General features: G+C 46.8%; 1 protein-coding gene across 1 annotated transcript; it reads left to right on the forward strand.

Moving 5' to 3' along the window:
• Positions 1-5,212: 5,212 nt before the first annotated feature.
• On the forward strand, positions 5,213-5,737 carry LOC138352196 (spore coat protein SP65-like). The gene has a single exon (XM_069304472.1). It carries the CDS (start codon positions 5,213-5,215, stop codon positions 5,735-5,737), a length of 525 nt encoding a protein of 174 aa, XP_069160573.1.
• Positions 5,738-21,125: the final 15,388 nt, after the last annotated feature.

Consider the following 21,125-nt stretch of genomic DNA (forward strand, 5'->3'; position numbering starts at 1 on the left):
GTAATTAAGCATCAGGGTATTGTATTATCTTGCGAGTCGACCTGCAGTTCCTTCCTCTCTCTCCCTCCCTTAACCCATCTACAACACTGCACACCTCCCCCCCCCCCATAATGTAGTTACTCACAACCCATCTCCTTCATGCCAGACAACGAAGCTTGCGCTTTGGTTATTGGTAAGGTATGGCCATTTGAGCCGCTTCACCTGTGGGTACACACACTAGGGGGCCCCTGCTTTACCTTCCTCATGTACACACTAGGGGGGGGAGGGAGCGAATTTCACCTTTACCTACGCTCCAGGGGGCCCTGTTTCTCCTGTAAGGGGACAAAATGACCCACGGAACCCCCCCCCCCAGTGGTCCATCACTTCACGGAAAGCGAACCGCTGTAGGATCAAATTATGAGAAGACAAATTATACTTTTATGTCTTAGAGAGAGAGAGAGAGAGAGAGAGAGAGAGAGAGAGAGAGAGAGAGAGAGAGAGAGAGAGAGAGAGAGAGAGAGAGAGATAGAGAGAGAGAGAGAGAGAGAGAGAGAGAGAGAGAGAGAGAGAGAGAGAGAGAGAGAAATGGACATTAAGCTTCTACCAGCTGTCGTAAAAGAATTGGCAAACCACCCACCACTTACATCTTGGGGCGGCAGTTGGCGAAGGACCAATTGCGTGTCGCCCGGACGAAAGTTTGCGGCGTTTCTGCTCGGTTTCTCGTCCGGAATTGGTCTCTGAGCGAGCAACCGGACCGTGGGCTCGAACCCTTGCTTGTTATCATGCCCGCTGCGGCCCTGAATTTATACCCTGAATGACATCTCAGGTCATGTGACTGGTCAGTACACTTGCTTCAGGTCGTGGAGCTGTTCAACCAAGCTGTTAGCGCACATTTCCTGGCCGCAGATGCTGGAGTATAACGCATAATTGCCAAGCTGGATGTCACCTTGTGTATATATATACACAGTGGTACGAATATATTGTGTGTGTGTGTGTATATCCAGCTGTAAATCATTACTGACGTTCCCTCCGCCTCTTTAATATCTCCTAATGTTTATGTGTCTACATAACTCACAGACTTTATTGTTAACTCTTTAAGTGTAGGCAATGTGGGGCTCTCTTCCTGTTCACGGAGTTAGAGAGCTTGGCTTTGATGCGTTTGTGTAGCATGGTGTGGCTCTCTAGTATGGTGGGTGTGGCTCTCTAGTATGGTGGGTGTGGCTCTAGTATGGTGGGTGTTGCTCTAGTATGGTGGGTGTGGCTCTCTAGTATGGTGGGTGTGGCTCTCTAGTATGGTGGGTGTGGCTCTAGTATGGTGGGTGTGGCTCTAGTATGGTGGGTGTGGCTCTAGTATGGTGGGTGTGGCTCTAGTATGGTGGGGTGTGGCTCTAGTATGGTGGGTGTGGCTTGTATGGTATGGTGGGTGTGGCTTGGCATGTACAGCATGGCAACTAGGTTCATGTGAGGAACCGACTGGAGGAAGTGGAGAGGTTCTTAAGAACCCCAGCAAGCAGAGTCCCTCTATTCCCCCCCCCCCACTCTCTCCCCCACCGCAGCGGAAGTCCTTGCATCTGTAAACCACACCCCCCCCCCCCCCACACACACACACCTCCACTACCCCCACCCCACACACACACGTCGTAAAAGACCTACTCTACCCATCCACCCCCACCAGAGAGGTAATTTGGAGCTTCCTGCATGTTTCTGCCAGCCCTCCCCCCCCCCATCTCCGTTCATGGGGGGCCCCCCATACCTACTTCGTACGTGGGAGTGGTCTTCCCCTCCCTCTTCCCCCCCTCCTTCCCCACACCTTGGCATTCACCTCCACCTGTGAGTGTGAAATCTACTGTTTTGTCCATGGGGGTGGCCCAGACCTCTGTCTGTGCGGGTGGCCCAGACCTCTGTCTGTGCGGGTGGCCCAGACCTCCGTCTGTGGGGGTGGCCCAGACCTCCGTCTGTGCGGGTGGCCCAGACCTCTGTCTGTGCGGGTGGCCCAGACCTCTGTCTGTGCGGGTGGCCCAGACCTCCGTCTGTGGGGGTGGCCCAGACCTCTGTCTGTGCGGGTGGCCCAGACCTCCGTCTGTGGGGGTGGCCCAGACCTCCGTCTGTGGGGGTGGCCCAGACCTCTGTCTGTGTGGGTGGCCCAGACCTCTGTCTGTGCGGGTGGCCCAGACCTCCGTCTGTGGGGGTGGCCCAGACCTCCGTTTGTGGGGGTGGCCCAGACCTCTGTCTGTGCGGGTGGCCCAGACCTCCGTCTGTGGGGGTGGCCCAGACCTCCGTTTGTGGGGGTGGCCCAGACCTTCTCTCATGGGGGTGGCCCAGACCTTCTCTCATGGGGGTGGCCCAGACCTTCTCTCATGGGGGTGGCCCAGACCTCCGCTCATGGGGGTGGCCCAGACCTCCGCTCATGGGGGTGGCCCAGACCTCCGCTCATGGGGGTGGCCCAGACCTCCGCTCATGGGGGTGGCCCAGACCTCCGCTCATGGGGGTGGCCCAGACCTCCGCTCATGGGGGTGGCCCAGATCTCTGCCCAGGGGAGGTCTGGCCCACCTCCAGACCACAAAAGTTGGTGTGGCCCACCAACTTTCTCAAAGCAAGTTTCCAACTTTCAGTAATCCTTCCCTGGACGTATTCAGAGGAATTTACGCCCATTTATATCTAAGATTAACGTGAAGACACATACTTAATGCGTCATTCTTTCCACCTGTATCCTGCTTTCTTTCTACTGATAAGGACAAGTAGAAAGAAACTACTTTCTTTCACTCTCACTCGCACAATTGACAATTTCACCATATTCCAGATGATCTTTGGTACCTTTTAAGTTACATATGTCGTGTGTCGCACTCTCCAGGAGTCGCGGAAGGTCGCGACATCTTAATTAACAAACTGTAGACTAGCAAAGGCTGTACAAGAAGTTTTCCAAAGGAGTCAGAAAAGACTGGAACATAAGTGGAGGTGGGGTCCCTCGATTGTTTCAAGCATGGGTTGGACATGTATATGAGTGGGATTGGGTGGTTATAAATAGGAGCTGCCTCGTATGGGCCAACAGGCCTTCTGCAGTTGCCTTTGTTCTTATGTTCTTATAACATTCCAATGATTTTATTAAATTCTTTGATTCTGTGCCACACTAAAGACTGAATAGAGCTGCGGTTTTCTCTTAAAATACACAATAGGCCACGCAGGTGTACTCATGGGATACATTTAAGCAAAAAGAACGTCGTTTTTAGTCATAACCCGCAGATTTTAAGTACCTGAACACCGGTACTTAGCTGAGCACCGGTACTTAGCTGAGCACTAGTACTTACGTGAGCACCGGTACTTACCTGAGCACCGGTACTTAGCTGAGCACTAGTACTTACGTGAGCACCGGTACTTACCTGAGCACCGGTACTTAGCTGAGCACTAGTACTTACGTGAGCACCGGTACTTACCTGAGCACCGGTACTTGCCTTAATAATAACAACTGCCACAATTAAAGTATAGTTGTTTTGTTACACTTGTTAAGAAGTTAAGAGCTGTCCCTTATGCTTTAACAGATGGTTAACTACCGGGTTCCCAATTACTGCTGGGTGAACAGGGGCAAACAGTCATATATTGGTCTTGTGTCGACCCCTCTCTCTCTCTCTCTCTCTCTCTCTCTCTCTCTCTCTCTCTCTCTCTCTCTCTCTCTCTCTCTCTCTCTCTCTCTCTCTCTCTCTCTCTCTTCCTGCCCATTCTGTAACCCGTCCCGAGTCGAGTGGCTTGTGCAAATGCGCTGTTTTCGGGATTACATGTTTCTAATTGGTTAAATGCCCTTGACAGATGTTTGAAAGCCCCCCTTTAACTGTTGTGTGTGTGTGGAACAATGACCGCACCTGCTAATTGCTAAATCTAATTCACTAATTGCCCGCTCGTTCACTAATTGCTGAATTGGGTTGAGGGAAACACCGGGTGTGGCTACGTTGAGAAGTGAAAACGTTGATCTAACGTTGACAGACAGACACAGACAGACAGACAGACAGACAGACAGACAAACAGGCAGACAGGCAGACAGATAGGCAGATAGATAGACAGACAGACCCGTATATTCCTCGACCAGAAAGGAGCAGTAACAACAGTAAGGGGGAGTCTACAATGACATAATTACCTCATTAATAATACAATGAACAAAGCTTTCAAAGCTCCGCTTGTTCAAATTACCTGTGAACATCACTACTGGTTCATCTTCAATGTTATACCATTTAACCCCAAGATTCCTAATGATAACTTTACAATTTACCTATTTCTTCCCAAATGGGTAATGGAGGATTTTTTTTTTTAAATGGGGATTTTGTATCTATTTTTTTTCTAGTCACAATGCTGTCAAATGAGCCGGCTGTCATATTTATAGTTATCTGTCTCACTTGACAGGTAGAGAGCCAGCTGGAGTATACCTGTCAACTGGACGGGTATAGATATTCACCTGTCAGCGGTCAGCACAGGGCTGGGATAGCCTTGTTTGGCATAAGGGCGAATGGGAGGGCCGCCAGTGAGGGGATTTGGAACCATTGTCAACTGAACAGGTGGGCAGGAATGGGGGGGGGGGCATTAAGGTGTTAACCCACTACCTTCACTATTATAACAAGGTGATGGGTATGGGTACTTGGACATTTTCTCTCTCTCTCTCTCTCTCTCTCTCTCTCTCTCTCTCTCTCTCGAATACCTCTCCACCAGTCTCTCGTCTCCTCCCGCACTCTACACTCCCTCTATCGTCTCTCTCCTCTCCTTCTCTCCTCTCTCTCTCTCTCTCCTCCCTCTTTTCCCCTTTCTCCTCTCCCTCTCTCCTCTCCCATCTTAACATGCTCGACACACGCGAACTTCCCACCATAAAGACTCGTAACATTATTCCCTCTCCCTCCCCCTTCCTCTTCTTTCTCTCTCTCTCTCACTATTCTCTCTTTTGTCCTCTCTCTTCTTTCCCCCACTTTTCTTCCATTCTCTACCCCCTGCCCTCTGCCCCCCTCTGTCATCACTCTGTAACGAAGAGAGTAAGAGGGAGATAATGCTAAGGAGACACCAATACTCTTCAGGAGTTATTGATAGGATGAAAAGGGGAGTGGGTGTGATACTTTGCGATATCTTCAGTGTTGGTATCACTGAAGATATCACTGATATCTTCAGTGATATCAACTTCAGTGATATCTTCGTATCTGTTTGACTTGATACGTCCACGGTGCAGTGGAACACTGCATGGGGGAACTTTGGTGCAAGGTATATGGTGCAGTTGTGTTCAATCTCAGGTATAGCCAGGATAGGTAGAGTCAACCTAGCTATCGTGACCACAGGTGCCAAGAGCCTAGCTATCGTGACCACAGGTGCCAAGAGCCTAGCTATCGTGACCACAGGTGCCAAGAGCCTAGCTATCGTCATCACAGGTGCCAAGAGCCTAGCTATCGTGACCACAGGTGCCATGGACCTAGCTATCGTCACCACAGGTGCCATGAGCCTAGCTATCGTCTCGATAGGTGCCAAAAACCTAACTATCGTCTCGATAAGTGCCAAGAGTCTAGCTATCGTGACCACAGGTGCCATGAGCCTAGCTATCGTCACCACAGGTGCCATGGACCTAGCTATCGTGACCACAGGTGCCATGAGCCTAGCTATCGTCACCACAGGTGCCATGGACCTAGCTATCGTCACCACAGGTGCCATGAGCCTAGCTATCGTCACCACAGGTGCCATGGACCTAGCTATCGTCACCACAGGTGCCATGAGCCTAGCTATCGTCACCACAGGATAGCAATCCATACATTCACCCAGCGTATATCACAGATTATATCATCGTATATCATAGTCCTATAGCAGAGGAGGATCTGTATACCACCAAAGGAACACTTAGCTTGATTTGTTTGCCACTTGCCCAAAACAATTGTCTGCACCAAAGGGGGAGGGGGAAGAAAAGGGGGGAGTGTTGCATAGAATTATTCTAATCTTGAATCGAAAGACGTCAAATTAGAGGACAAGTCTGTAGGGTATATTTTATGGGAGGAGGTGTAGTGAAGTTCCTGTGTTTGTGTCTGTAATGTTGCGGGCGAGCTTGACCTGAGACGCTTATGTTAGTAACTTGTTTCAGTATGAGAGAGAGAGAGAGAGAGAGAGAGAGAGAGAGAGAGAGAGAGAGAGAGAGAGAGAGAGAGAGAAAGAGAGAGAGAGAGAGAGAGAGAGAGAGAGAGAGAGAGAGAGAGAGAGAGAGAGAGAGAGAGAGAGAAAGTGAGTGTGTGTGTGTGTGTGGACACCAGAGGCTAAAGTGGTGGTAGTGACCAAGACTGAAGGGCCTACCTCAACAATGGTGGCCAAGCATCGTTCCACAATAACACCGGCCACACTGGCCCACACTAGCCCACACTGGGCCACACTGGGCCACACTGGGCCACACTGGCCCACACTGGCCCACACTGGCCCACACTGGGCCACACTGGCCCACACTGGCCCACACCATCACACACCTGCAGTCAGACTCAAGAATCCTCTACAGCTTCCGGCGACGCAGGTACTAACACATCCCCAGTGACGAAACCCACCAACATTAAACCTTCCGTCCCTCTACAATAAGACCCACAACACAACACTTACAAGACAACCCCCCCCCCCCCTCCCTCCCCCTCTCCTACTCCCCCCAGACGCACAAACATCTTAGCAAATTATTCGACCACATTAAACCGGATAATACACAAATAACACGCTCTAATACGTATGTAACTTCGACTGGACGCACCGCTTTTAATCGTGTCCGGGGAGAGTGAATTCAATTACATTATAAAAAGCCGCAAAAGATGAGCGTCGCGGGTCGGGCCGAGCCTGAGGGGAAGACCCGCCAGCCTCTTATACCTCCTCGCTGATAAAAAGCAATTAATCGCCCTGGTCTTGGATGGCGTACGAGGCCACACGTTGGATGGAGAAGTTCATCCTTGCAATTATCCTTTTTTGTGTTGGAGTGCGGTAGAGTAATCTTGTGGAGAGGGGGAGGGGTTGGGAGGGGGTGTGGAGGTGCCTTGCTTGCTTGCTGTGGGGGGGGGGGCCGTTATAGTGGGTGGGGTGCTGTGGGAATCATGCTTGTGGGTGCTGTGTGTGTGGAGGGAGTATGTTAAATGTTGGTATGACCCATGGTGATGCTGGTATGATCATTAGCATACTGTTGGTATGATCATTAGCATACTGTTGGTATGATCATTAGCATACTGTAATGATGGAGCATGGTTAATGTTGTTTGAAGTATGCTTTGATATGGTATAGTAGTAGTAGCAGTAGGCATCCATCAGTCTCAGGTAGTACCATCAGAGTACTATCAGTCTCAGGGTAGTACCAAGTACTACCAAGTACTGGGTTTGGTTAGTACTTGGTATGGTATAGGACACACGTTTTCTATGAACAATGCCTGGGAAATGAACTAGTATACATGTTATTTTTACCATATGTGTGTGTGGGAATGGTGTATCATGCGTGCTGTATGAAGCATTCTGGTAGAAAGTGTATGATAATTACGATAAAGCAGTCTATTGGACAGCTAAACAACCTCTTATCAGGCATCTACAACACTGTGATGAAAAGAGGAGAGTTACCAAACAGGTAGAAAATTACCAATTGTTACAATACCACAGTACCAAGGAAATTTTATTCATTCATAACTACCATCAAGGAATTTCTGGAAATATTTTACGTATATTAGGATGTATAAACGTATATAATGAGGATGATATCAAGTTGTATATGATTTTTTTTAAGGGGGGGGGGGATTATACAAGATGGCGCCTGATAGAATTCTTTTATCATAGACTGTATGTCATACGTGCTTCACAGGTCACGTGAGCTTGTCCTCCCATTGGTTAATGGGAGCATAATTGCTCCTAATTAAACCGCATACTAAGAGCTTTTATTCTACATCAGCCCATCTGAAGCCTGACCCAAGAAATGTATCAATTAATTTTTTTTTTTCTCTCTCTCTCTCTCTCTCTCTCTCTCTCTCTCTCTCTCTCTCTCTCTCTCTCTCTCTCTCTCTCTCTCTCTCTCTCTCTCTCTCTCTCTCTCTCTCTTTTCTGTCTAATCCAACCACTTGGGCTGGACGGTAGAACGACGGTTTCCCTTCATGCAGTTTAGCGTTCAATCCCCGACCCGTCCAAGTTGTTGGGCACCATTCCTTTCCCTTGTCCCATCCCAAATCCTTATCCTGCCCCCTTCCGAGTGCTGTATAATCGTAATGGCTTAGCAGCACTTTCCCTTGATAATTCCCTCCCTCCCTCTGTTCCTCTCTCTCTCTCTCTCTCTCTCTCTCTCTCTCTCTCTCTCTCTCTCTCTCTCTCTCTCTCTCTCTCTCTCTCTCTCTCTCTCTCTCTCTCAACACCTACTTGACAAGACCTGTTTCCTTCCCGTCAACACTTCCTTGATTAACTGCAGCTAATTCCACCTTTTTTTTCCCCCAGGTTGAGGGAGCAGGTGGTGGTCGAGGGTGCTGGAGAAGAGAGGATATTCATCCACGATGGCATCTGGGCCTCCCTTGCAATACGGAATCAATGACCATCTCCTTGCCTTTTTGTTGCAACATGGTTGATGTATTTTGACTCTCAGGCACAAGTATATGCTTTCATAAAAGGTATATGTTTATATAAAAGGGATAGCACTTAGCTACACTAAGTTATAAGAATGATTTACACACCTGGGAGTCTATGTTCGTCCCATACCCCAGACTCTTCCCCCTGTAAATTCTGGTGAGCCTAGCGCCCCTCCTCACCCCCCCCCCCCAAACATCTGGCCTCCACTTTGGCCAGAAACACAGGCGAACAGACAGACATTCTATCTTATAGTATACTAAAAGGGTATGCTGCATTGCCGGGGTCTCTCTCTCTATGGGAATCCTGGGTATGTCTGCGACCACCTACCGCATGCGTTCGAGCCCTCACTACGGCTCCTGTCGATTTGCTTCAAGAAGAATTTGCTGTGAGGAGATGATGACGGGTGCCGTACAGACATTGTAACATTGATATTAACCCTTATACAATGATGGCGTTTGTATAACTATCATTGTACATTGTACAACCGTTTGCCAAGGATGGTATATAGTGCATATCTGACCGAGTGTGACGATAGTACATGCTCATACACGCTGATAATGACATCATACTGACACACTGTGATAATGACATCATACAGACACACACACACACACACAGTAACATTAGACAATAATATTAACTGGCATGTCCCCTTTCATATATTTAACGTCTATTTATCGTACTACAATGAAGAGTGACTGGTACTACAATGAAGAGTGACTGGTACTACAATGAACAGTGACTGGTAACACAATGAACAGTGACTGATGCTACAATGAACAGTGACTGGTGCTACAATGAACAGTGACTGGTACCACAATGAACAGTGACTGGTACCACAATGAACAGTGACTGGTACCACAATGAACAGTGACTGGTACCACAATGAACAGTGACTGATGCTACAATGAACAGTGACTGGTGCTACAATGAACAGTGACTGGTACCACAATGAACAGTGACTGGTACCACAATGAACAGTGACTGGTACCACAATGAACAGTGACTGATGCTACAATGAACAGTGACTGGTGCTACAATGAACAGTGACTGGTACCACAATGAACAGTGACTGGTACCACAATGAACAGTGACTGGTACCACAATGAACAGTGACTGGTACCACAATGAACAGTGACTGGTACCACAATGAACAGTGACTGGTACCACAATGAACAGTGACTGGTACCACAATGAACAGTGACTGGTACCACAATGAACAGTGACTGGTACCACAATGAACAGTGACTGGTGCCACAATGAACAGTGACTGATGCTACAATGAACAGTAGTACTACAATGACCAGTAACCCATACCAACAGGTATCACTGTCTGTCCGTTTACCTATCTCTTAGTATTGGAGTTCAGATACAATTTAGCTTAAAAATGCGCCCCCCATTAAACTGATAGAAACTTTGTAAATGTGGTTTAAAAATACCCAGAAACAAGCTGGTGCCTAAATGGCTTCACTGATCACATGGAGCTTCGTCTCCTGCATAAATTACGTCCCTTGGACTATATTCCAATATCATAAAAAGCCCAATGGCGCGGGTTTAGCCAAAATGTTAAAAAAAATACCAAAAATGCATTTTCTGACGATAATGCGTCACGCACTGATGCGATTCATCTTCATTATATTCTACTTAGCAGTTCAAGTTTTAAGAGGCAAATTGTACCTGCATCAATTTTAAGAGATGTTTAGGATGGTTTTGGTGGAGTTAGTTGTATGTACCCCTAGGGTGAGGGGGGTGGGGGGGGGGGGAGAGGGGTTTTGGTGTTGAGGTGTTTGTGGTGGGTAGTAAAGTGGATAGTTGGCTGGTTGTTGGGGTAGTAGGCTGGTTGTTGTTGTTGTGGGGGTGGGGGTGTACTCACCTTGTTGTGCTTGCGGGGGTTGAGCTTTGTCTCTTTGGTCCCGCCTCTCAACTGTCAATCAACTGGTGTACAGATTCCTGAGCCTACTGGGCTCTATCATATCTACATTTGAAATTGTGTATGGAGTCAACCTCCACCACATCACTGTCTAATGCATTCCATTTACTAACTACTCTGACACTGAAAAAGTTCATTCTAATGTCACTGTGGCTCATTTGGGTACTCAGCTTCCATCTGTGTTTCCCTGTGCGTGTACTACCAGTGTTATATAATCCATCCTTGTGTACCCTGTCAATTCCACTGAGAATTTTGTATGTGGTGATCATGTCTCCTTGAGCTCTTCTGTCTTCCAGCGACATGAGGTGCAGTTCGTGCAGCCTTTCCTCATAACTCATGCCTCTTAGTTCTGGGACTAGCCTAGTGGCATACCTCTGAACTTTTTCCAGCTTCATCTTGTGCTTGACAAGGTACGGGCTCCATGCTGGGGCCGCATACTCCAGGATTGGTCTTACATATGTGGTATACAAGGTTCTGAAGGATTCCTTACACAGGTTCCTGAAGGCAGTTCTGATGTTAGCCAGCCTTGCATATGCCGTAGATGTTATTATTTTTATGTGGGCTTGAGGAGACAGGTTTGGTGTGATATCAACTCCTAGATCTTTCTCTTTGTCCGTTTCGTGAAGTACTTCATCTCCCATTCGGTGTCCATTGTCTGGCTTCCTATTTCCTCCTCCTAGTTTCATCACCTTACATTTACTTGGGTTGAACTTTAGTAGCCATTTGTTGGACCATTCCTTCAGTTTGACTAGGTCATATTGTAGTCTTATACTATTTTTTCTGTCTTAATACTCCTCATAATGTTTGCATTATCAGAAAACATTGAAAGGAATGAATCTATTCCCTCTGGGAGATCATTTACATATATCAAAAACTGTTTAGGTCCAAAGGACTAATCCCTGTGGGACTCCACTGGTGACGCCTCGCCACTCCGAGACCTCCCCCCCCCCCCTCACAGTGACTCGCTGTCTTCTGCAGCTTAGGTACTCCCTTAGCCAGTGGAGTACCTTCCCTTTCACTCCTGCCTGCATCTCCAGCTTATGCACCAGTCTCTTATGTGGTACTGTGTCAAAGGCTTACTGGTGGTCTGTGTATATGTGTGTGTATGTTGTGTGTGTGGGGGGGGAGGGGGGGCAAGTGGGCCATGCTGAGTGTGTGTTTATTACGAAGGAAACACATATCATGATAACATATCATGTTATATGTTTATATATAACATATATTCACAATATATCATGATAAACATTATTCCATGATATCTGTCTATATCGCACCGTAGAGAAGTGCCCCCCCTCCACTCCCCCCAGGTTAGATAACAGCTCTGGCCTGAGTGTTTTCGGTGTAAACAACAACATGGACTGACGTTAACCAAACCTAATCAAACGCCTCGCTTATAAATTATTGTACATTTATAATTGGGAAAGTTAATTTTGTGTAAACAGGTTCTAACCACCGTTCATAAGTGGGGTCTGCTATCGTGTAAACACTCGTAGGATTTTGTAGTGGCTTTAGAGGATAGTTTCGGTCCTGGTTATCTTGAGGTGTTTTCGGGGCTTAGCGACCCCGCGGCCCGGTCGTCGACCAGGCCTCCTGGTTGCTGGACTGGTCAACCAGGCTGTTGTTAGCGGCTATTCACAGCCTGACATATGAATCGCAGCCTGGTTGATCAGGTATCAAGCTAATGGTTGGGCTAATTGTCGTATTCGCTACTTCGACAGCAACTTAAGCTGTGTAAATGAATCCTGAAATCAACCGGGAATCCTTAAATCAATTAAGGGTTATATACCATTTTTAATTTTATTTCAGGGATACTCCCGAGAGGTATAGCCCTTGGTGTATATACTCTGAGAGTATACTCTAGTCATGGAGTATGATCGGTGTTAAGTATATTCCCGCTTGATCTGTAAGCACAAGTGGAGGTCTTAATAATCTTTCAGAAGTTGATAGCCCTCAAACCGAGCACACAAGCTAAATTATATTACACACCCACCTTTGTACAGCAACACTTTGTGCAGGTGAACACACTGTGTGCTCTGAACACCTCAGGTGAACACACTGTGTGCTCTGAACACCTCAGGTGAACACACTGTGTGCTCTGAACACCTCAGCGAGGGCGCCTTAAGCTGCCTCTTGAGTGTGGAGGATTACAAGGGCGCCCCCCTGAGGGTGAGTTAGGTGTTGGAGAGTGACCTGGGCTGAGATGAGAGAGAGAGAGATGTGTCGCCCTGAAGTTACACCTCGACGGTGTTCCGCTTGTTCGACCCTACAGGTGTATGTGTGTGTGTGTTTACACCTGTTTACTCGAGTGTTAGGTTCACTATCCTGCCAGTGTTGGTGGTGTTATTGGTGGTGGTGGTGATGTTAATGGTGGTGCTGGTACTGGTGGTGGTGGTGATGTTAATGGTGGTGCTGGTACTGGTGGTGGTGGTGTTACTGATGGTGCTGGTACTGGTGGTGGTGGTGTTACTGATGGTGGTAGTGTTACTGGTGGTGGTACTGGTGGTGGTGGTGTTACTGATGGTGGTAGTGTTACTGGTGGTGGTACTGGTGGTGGTGGTGTTATTGGAGGTGGTGGTGATGTTAATGGTGGTGCTGGTACTGGTGGTAGTGGTGTTACTGGTGGTGGTACTGGTGGTGGTGGTGATGTTACTGGTGGTGGTACTGGTGGTGGTGGTGATGTTACTGGTGGTGCTGGTACTGGTGGTGGTGGTGGTGTTACTGATGGTGGTAGTGTTACTGGTGGTGGTACTGGTGGTGGTGGTGTTACGTGTGATGGTGTTACTGATGATGATGGTGCTTGTGGTGTCACTGGGTACAGTGTCTGTTGCTCCTGGCGGTGAGCCAATCCTCAAAGGCATTGATTATATTAGTTAAAGAGAAAATGGTGATTGAACAGCACAAGTGAAAATATAAACATTTCCTGTGCCATTTTCCAACCCAAATGTTTGGGCCCCCGAATTTTCAGCTCACCATTCACATAACAAGTTACTCTACAGGCATGACATATCTCATTTTTTTTTTCACGAGACAAAAATTGGAGCAGCAGTTTGACTAGGAAAAATGTATAGACTCGACCAATCACCGGACGTCGTTTGTGAAGTGGGCGGAGTTATTAAAATTAAAAAGAGGCTGTGATTGGATGATTAAGCTCTGTGATCCTTCAAAATAAATGTATTCATAATGGTGCAGTTTTTCTCCTTTCGTGTTGATAATTTAAAATGATCATTTAAATGCTTCCGGTAAAATAGGATATCAGAATAAGCAGACAGACAGACAGACAGACAGACAGACAGACACACACACACAGACTGTCAGACGAGCAGTGAGATAGACACACCCACAAACAAACAAGCAAGGAGATACACTGTCAAACAAGCAGGCAGACAATCACTTGATTGTGTCGCCTGTAGCAGGCTACACAATCGACTTGAGAATGGTCCAGGACGGACCGAAACGTCGTCGTCCCTTCAACTTCTAGTGTGTGGTCTGGTCAACATACTTCAGCCACGTTATTGTGACTCCTCGTCTGATAAAGCCCTCTTGGGCACGGTTGGCTTATTAGAATTGTTGGTATTCTCAGTCTTCGTCTTCTCTCTCTCTCTCTCTCTCTCTCTCTCTCTCTCTCTCTCTCTCTCTCTCTCTCTCTCTCTCTCTCTCTCTCTCTCTCTCTCTCCCCAGTTCAATGATATATTTCATTTCGTCAACATTTACAGCAATAGTCACACCCGCCTGCTGCTGTGTGTCGGGTCCTCCACATTAACGTCTGACAAATTATGACGAGTGAGAATTTTTCTGTGTCGTGGAGAGACTTGTTGCTTCCATGGGGACACCTTCACTGCTTGACTGACACACATCAACATATATTTCATGATTCATATGTACCACTTGAACCAAATAAGAATTTGTATTTAATATTAATATATATATATGTATCTTTTACTAGAAGAGAGAATGTCTGTGCATATTTGGACGCCAGAAACATGGATTTATGCTGATTTGAATTTGCAGGGGGGATGATCTGGGGTATGGGACGGACATAGGCTCATCAGAGTAGGCCTAAGTTTAAATGTCTTAAGAGATATTTGACAATTATTAACAACCCCTTGGTCATTTTCATGGAGTCTTTCATAGAGTGTGAAATATGGCGGGTGATTGACGTAGAGTTTAATGCCAGCGGTCTGCCACATTCCTAACTATAAACGACAAATGTTTTCAATCATTCTACATCTTCTCGTTTCGTTTTTCCTCCCTCTCTCTCATCTTTCCCTTCTCCTCACCTTCATTTTCCTATCTTTTCCTCTTTTTCTCTTTCTCTCCACCCCCCTTCTTCTACCTATTTCCCCATGTGGCCTCCAGCCACGACCACACACCCGGCAGTGCCTGGGAGTGTGTGTTCCACCCACCCCTAGTCCCCCTTTCCTTTCCCCGTCTCAAAACGTCTCCCAATCTTCCTCATTTTCGAGCCTATCCCCCTCTTTCCCTTCTCTCTCCCTCTTGTCCCCCTATCATCACCATCTCCATTTCTCCCTCCCCCCCTATTCCTCCTCATACCCACCCACACCCTTCCCTCTCCAAACAGAACAGACAGACACTTCCATCTTGAGATTATCTTGAGATGATTTCGGGGCTTCGTGTCCCCGCGGCCCGGTCCTTGGCCAGGCCTCCACCCCCCAGGAAGCAGTCCTTGATAGCTGACTAACTCCCAGCTACCTATTTACTGCTTGATAACAGAGGCATCAGGGTGAAAGAAACTCTGCCCATTGTTTCTCGTCGGCGTCCGGGATCGAAACCGGGACCACAGGATCACGTGCCCAGTGTTCTGTCCGCTCAGCCACCGGCTAGATGGTGGGAGCAACTTCAGCATTTTATGAACATGCCCAATTTCATCCCGATTCCATTTCAGACCATGAAAATTCCTCGGGTCAGCACGAAAATCGGGCACGAAAAAGACAGGCACGAAATGCTTTCATAAAGCATTTAAGTTAGGCCTACCCTTCCCAGCATATATCTGTACCGTACCCTAGAGCCCTGTTACCCTACAAATTTGGGTAAGGTAAGGTTGGGGCTAACCCCATGCCACTGGCCTCCAACTTTAGACTGACATTCTCCCTTAGACTCTCGGGTTAGCCCTATAAGAGGTTTCAAGACAAGGGGCCAGATTCACGAAGTAGTTACGCAAGTACTTACGAACGTGTACCTCTTTCCTCAATCTTTGACGGCTTTGGTTTCATTTGTTAAACAGTTTACAAGCATGAAAACTTGCCAATCAACTGTTGTTATTGTTATAAACAGCCTCCTGGTGCTTCGGAGCTCATTAACTGTTTAATAATTGTAAACAAAGCCGCCAAAGATTGAGAAAAGATGGACAGGTTCGTAAGTGCTTGCGTAACTACTTCGTGAATCTGGCCCAAGGTTCATATGACTCCGCCGCCCGCAGTGTTCCTAATCCTTCCGTGTCTGAGTGGCAGTCACGGAGATGGGCAATTGGCATCTGGGCAGCAGTTAGTTGCCGTAGAGAACCTTCTCTTGTAAGACCAAAGATCAGTTGATAGAGTGACAGGTCTTAATGACACCTAGAGTGCGTAAGGTGAATGAAATTTTACATCCACGGTAGTGTGGTATACAGTTTATATACTGTGTGTGTGTGTGTGTGTATATAATATATATATAATATATATATAATATATATATAATATATATATATCGCAATGGCGTGATATATCAATTAAAATCATTTTGAGGCAATGGAGGCGACTCGAACCTTCGTTCTGGGGATGCCCAGACACCTGCCATTACTGTAGGCGAGAGTGTGGTCTAGTCGGTTGTAAAAACCCAGGTTGGAGGATACTAGGATATGCCTGGGTTGATCTGGGCAAAAACAAATTGTGTCTGCTTTTGTGTTTATCATCTATTTTATCTGTCTGTCTGTCTGTCTGTCTGTCTGTCTGTCTGTCTGTCTGTCTGTCTGTCTGTCTGTCTGTCTGTCTGTCTGTCTGTCTGTCTCTCTCTCTCTCTCTCTCTCTCTCTCTCTCTTCTCCTCGTGTCACGTCCAACCTCTCCACTCTCGCTCTCTCCATTATGTGGAAGATTAATATCTCCCTCAGTTATTAACTTGCGGGGAACTCAATTATGGCTCATTATTAGTACGCTCACCCCCCCCCCCCTTCACTCCTCTTCTCCAATATGGCTGCCTCTTCACCGCATCAAATATGGCGGCTCCCTAATACCCCCTGATCAACATGGCCACCTTATCCTCGCGGCATATAAGGCGCTCCCTTATCTCACGCGTTAAATATGGCCACCTTATACTGTCGTTATATATGGTGTCCCTTATACCTGTGATAAGACACGTCTTGATCGCTGGTTCATATATGTCTGCCACTTGTTAAGGAAGACAGTCATCACCCTCGTGTCAGATATGAGCTGTCATGAAGGCGATAAGTCACAATAACGTGGCTAAAGTATGTTGACCAGACCACACACTAGAAGGTGAAGGGACGACGACGTTTCGGTCCGTCCTGGACCATTCTCAAGTCGATTACGAAGCAGTTAGGTAAGTACTTACGAAGTGTACATCCTTCCTCGATATTTGACACGTGATTTTTGACAGCAAAATAAACTGTCATGTGTATGACAGGCTAGACGTCTGTCGTCAAATATGTACGTCATTAAATTTGCCAATTCAGACGTGCGTCAACAAATATGCCCGCCAAGACGTTGGTCGCCAAATTAAGCCTTTTGGGAATATCGTGTCGAGTTAATCTTTGCCTCTGATTTGGTCGCAACTTTTATTTTTTTAATTAAGGCTTCTTTGATTCGATGTCTTGTTCAGTGAGCTGCTTCATTCTCTTCTTATCTTAGGGAGTACTCAACACCCCCTCTAAGATAGGGAGGGAGAGACGCAAGAGGAGTGATGATAGGGTGCAAGAGAGGGGTGGAAGGAGGGGGAGAAAAAGAGAGAGAGAGAGAGAGAGAGAGAGAGAGAGAGAGAGAGAGAGAGAGAGAGAGAGAGAGAGAGAGAGAGAGAGAGAGAGAGAGAGAGAGAGAGAGAGAGAGAGAGAGAGAGAGAGAGAGAGAGAGAGAGAGAGAGAGAGAGAGAGCGTACGGGTGTAAATGAGAGAAGTAAACACCTAGATCACGAAGGTGTGTTGAAAGAAGGCAACACACACAAGGGTGCACAACAGCTATGGAATCCTCGTTTAATTATCTTTTACAGTTTCTCAATCAGGGGCTCCGCCCGTGTCTGACTCAAGGTTCATATGACTCCGCCGTGTTTTTTGTATTCAGCGTCGCTAGGAGTAACCCAGACGTAACCCGTGTTACGTCCAAGTAACACGGACGTACTCCACCAAGTACGTCCGTGTTGTACTTGGTGGAGCCCCGGGATGATGATGATGGTGGTGATGAGGGGGGTAGTGATGATCGTGTTCTTCATCGTCTCCTTTTTGTGTTCTTCATTATGCTTGATATCAGCCGTCTCTGCATGTTATGATTCAACCATGTTATTTGTGACTGTCTCCAAGCTGGGGGGGGGGAGGTCATGGGGTATGTGCTCCGCTTTGGTGTGTGAGGTGAAGTAATGGAACACACCACCGTCACACACCCTACACCACCGTCACACACCCTACACCACCGTCACACACCCTACACCACCGTCACACACCCTACACCACCGTCACCACCTCCCGCAGTCTCCAACATGGTTGGAAATTATTCAACATTGCTGCCTGACTGGTCGTCAGCTGTTCCTTGCGCGTCTCATCACTTATGAGAAGGTGGATGATGTGGCGATGACTGATGACGTCTCAGCCACCCAAGAGGTGGCACGGGCATGAATAGCCCGTAAGTGGAAGATTTTTTGCCCCATCTGTGTGATTACCTGTGTGCTGAGGTCGCATTTAAATCCTCAGGCTGCTATGGCGGGGGAGGATACTGCTGGACAGTATTTATGAGGGTCTCCAGCTGCTGGACACTTACGGGCTTGCCATAGCCCGTGCTACTGGAACTTATTGTTCTGAGTAGCGAATCTTAAACAACAACATGCTGGACACCTTTTTTGACCAGAAGAGTGGCAGTGTTGATGGCTTCAGGGTGGTTACTGCAAGAGTCAGAGGCTCTTAAAGCTCTTCTAAAGTCGTTGGTTGCTTCACATTTCAGAAGATAGTGAAGTAATGGCTTTTCTTTGACTGTTTGGCAGAAGACGCATTCCCTCTGTCTGGGTTCACCAATCTTCCAGTTGCATCTGTAACCTAGACGTAGTCTATATAACCTAACTGCTATTTCCCTGTGGATTCCTTTTAGGATGTTTAACCTAACTTGGTGGCCTTAAGATACCATATTGCAGAAGGCGAACCTTCTGCTACTCTCTGGTGTAAATGGGCCTTGTTGAGGCGTCCAACAGCCTAGTTGACCAGTCCAGCAACGTGGAGGTCTGGTCGAGGAGCGGGCCGCGGGGATGCTAAGCCCCGAAACCATCTCAAGGTAATCTCAAAGTAGGTGATGTGACGTCTTGGCCAAGCTTATATGCACTGTCTCCTTGGGCCAGATTCACGAAGCAGTTACGCAAGTACTTACGAACGTGTACATCTTTCCTCAATATTTGACAGCTTCGGGTACATTTATTAAACAGTTTACAATCATGAAAACCTCCCAATCAAGTGTTGTTATTGATATAAACAGCCTTCTGGTGCTTCGGAGCTCATTAACTGTTTAATAATTGTAAACAAAGCCGACAAAGACTGTGAAAAGATGGACAGGTTCGTAAGTACTTGCGTAGCTGCTTCGTGAATCTGGCCCCCCCCCTTGTCTCTCCCTCACCACACCCTCCCTTATCCCCCCTCTCTCCCTGCACCCCTTCCCATGACCAAGCTCCATCCCCCCTCCTTTCCCCAGCCTCCCTTCCCTATTTTCAATCTCTAGTTCTCTCAAATTTGTGCGTGGGTACTCGCTTAATAGTACCCGCCTAATAGTGCTTGTGGGGGGTTGAACTTCGGCTCTGTGTTCCGCCTCCCAACCGTTAATTAACTGATGTACAAGTTCCTGAGCCTTAATTAGGCTCTATTATATCTACACTTGGAAATGTGTATGGAGTCTGCCTCCACCACATTACTTCCTTGTGCATTGCATTCCTAGTGTAGTCTTCCATTTGTTAATACCCCTGACACTAAAAAAAATTATAATATCTCTGTGCTTCATTTTAGCAGTAAGCTTCCACGTGTGTCTCCTTGTTCGTGTTCCACCAGTGCTAAATAGTTTGTCTTTGTCCACCCAATCATTTCCTCTGAAAATTATGTAGGTGGTGATCATGTCTCTCCTAATCCTTCTGTTGTTCAGGGAAGTGAGGTTAGCCTTTCCTCGTAACTCATACTTCTTCGCTCCGGGACTAGTCTGGTGGCATACCTCTGAATCCTCTCTAACTTTGTATTGTGTTCAACTAGGTATGGATTCCAGGCTGGAGCTGCATATTCCAGGATTGGTCTGACATACGTGTGTGTGTCTGTCACTTTCTCCAAGAGAATAGCCAGATGCGCATCTAGGCTCATACTCACGACTAAGAGCTATAATTTTTCTTCCAATTACAGTACACATACAACACTTACAGATATATACATTCTCTTGTGCTTTACATAGAATTAGAGAGCTCCTACTGTACATAGACAGGATTAGAGAGCTCCTAGGGCTGCAGTAAATAAAGACAGTATTGAACGGAATCTTGAGTTATCAAATAGGTCCCTTAAAAGTGTCATTAGACGAGAACTCCTGGATGGATTTGAAGAAAGTAGAACAGTGCAAACTGGAACTAGCAGGTCCATTATTCATCACAATGAAATGTGTGAAGTAAAACATGTGTATGGGGCAAGTAACAAAGTCAGTAGACTAACAGATGTTGTCACAGCTCGTATAAGACTTGGCTACAGGTATCTCTGGCAGTTCGGCTTGTATAGGGATCTAGATGAAGTAAAGTGTAAAGTGTGTGGACATAGGCAGGGACACACACTCGAACACTATATCTTGGATTGTAGTAAAATTGAGCCTTTTAGAGATAAATCTAAGCTCACTCTGTATGATATGGCAACCTATCTTATTACCATGGATAAATTACCTGAAATCCTTGCACTGTACCCACATTGTGCTTCCAGTAGATGAACGACATATGAGATTCAGAGACAAGTAGTGTATTGTGAGGACTAATAATAATCAGAAGCTCCCCTATGACTCTGTAATATCCCCATTGGCCAAATTATTATGTATTAGCGATAAGACCTACCATTAATGTATGATGACTTACTGTAAATATGTAGCTCTTGTAATAGCACTTTCTCTGTAACTAGCTGACATTGAATCTATAAGGTGTGAAGGACTGAAGAAATTGTTTATGTAATAATCAAAGATGAGGTCTGATAAAGACCTTTTGTGCCCTCTGTAATGCTTTTGCGCTACCGCTCACAGGATGAGTATGGGGTGCACAATAAACTAGCCGCCTTCGGCGGCAACAATCAAACAAATCAGTACATAGACAGATTTAGAGAGCTCCTACAGTACAGAGACAGAATTAGAGAGCTTCTACAGTACAGAGACAGAGTTAGAGAACTCCTACAGTACATAGACAGATTTAGAGAGCTCCTACAGTACATAGACAGAATTAGAGAGCT

This window comes from Procambarus clarkii, chromosome 52, assembly GCF_040958095.1.
Source record: "Procambarus clarkii isolate CNS0578487 chromosome 52, FALCON_Pclarkii_2.0, whole genome shotgun sequence".
Taxonomy (NCBI): Eukaryota; Metazoa; Arthropoda; class Malacostraca; order Decapoda; family Cambaridae; genus Procambarus; species Procambarus clarkii.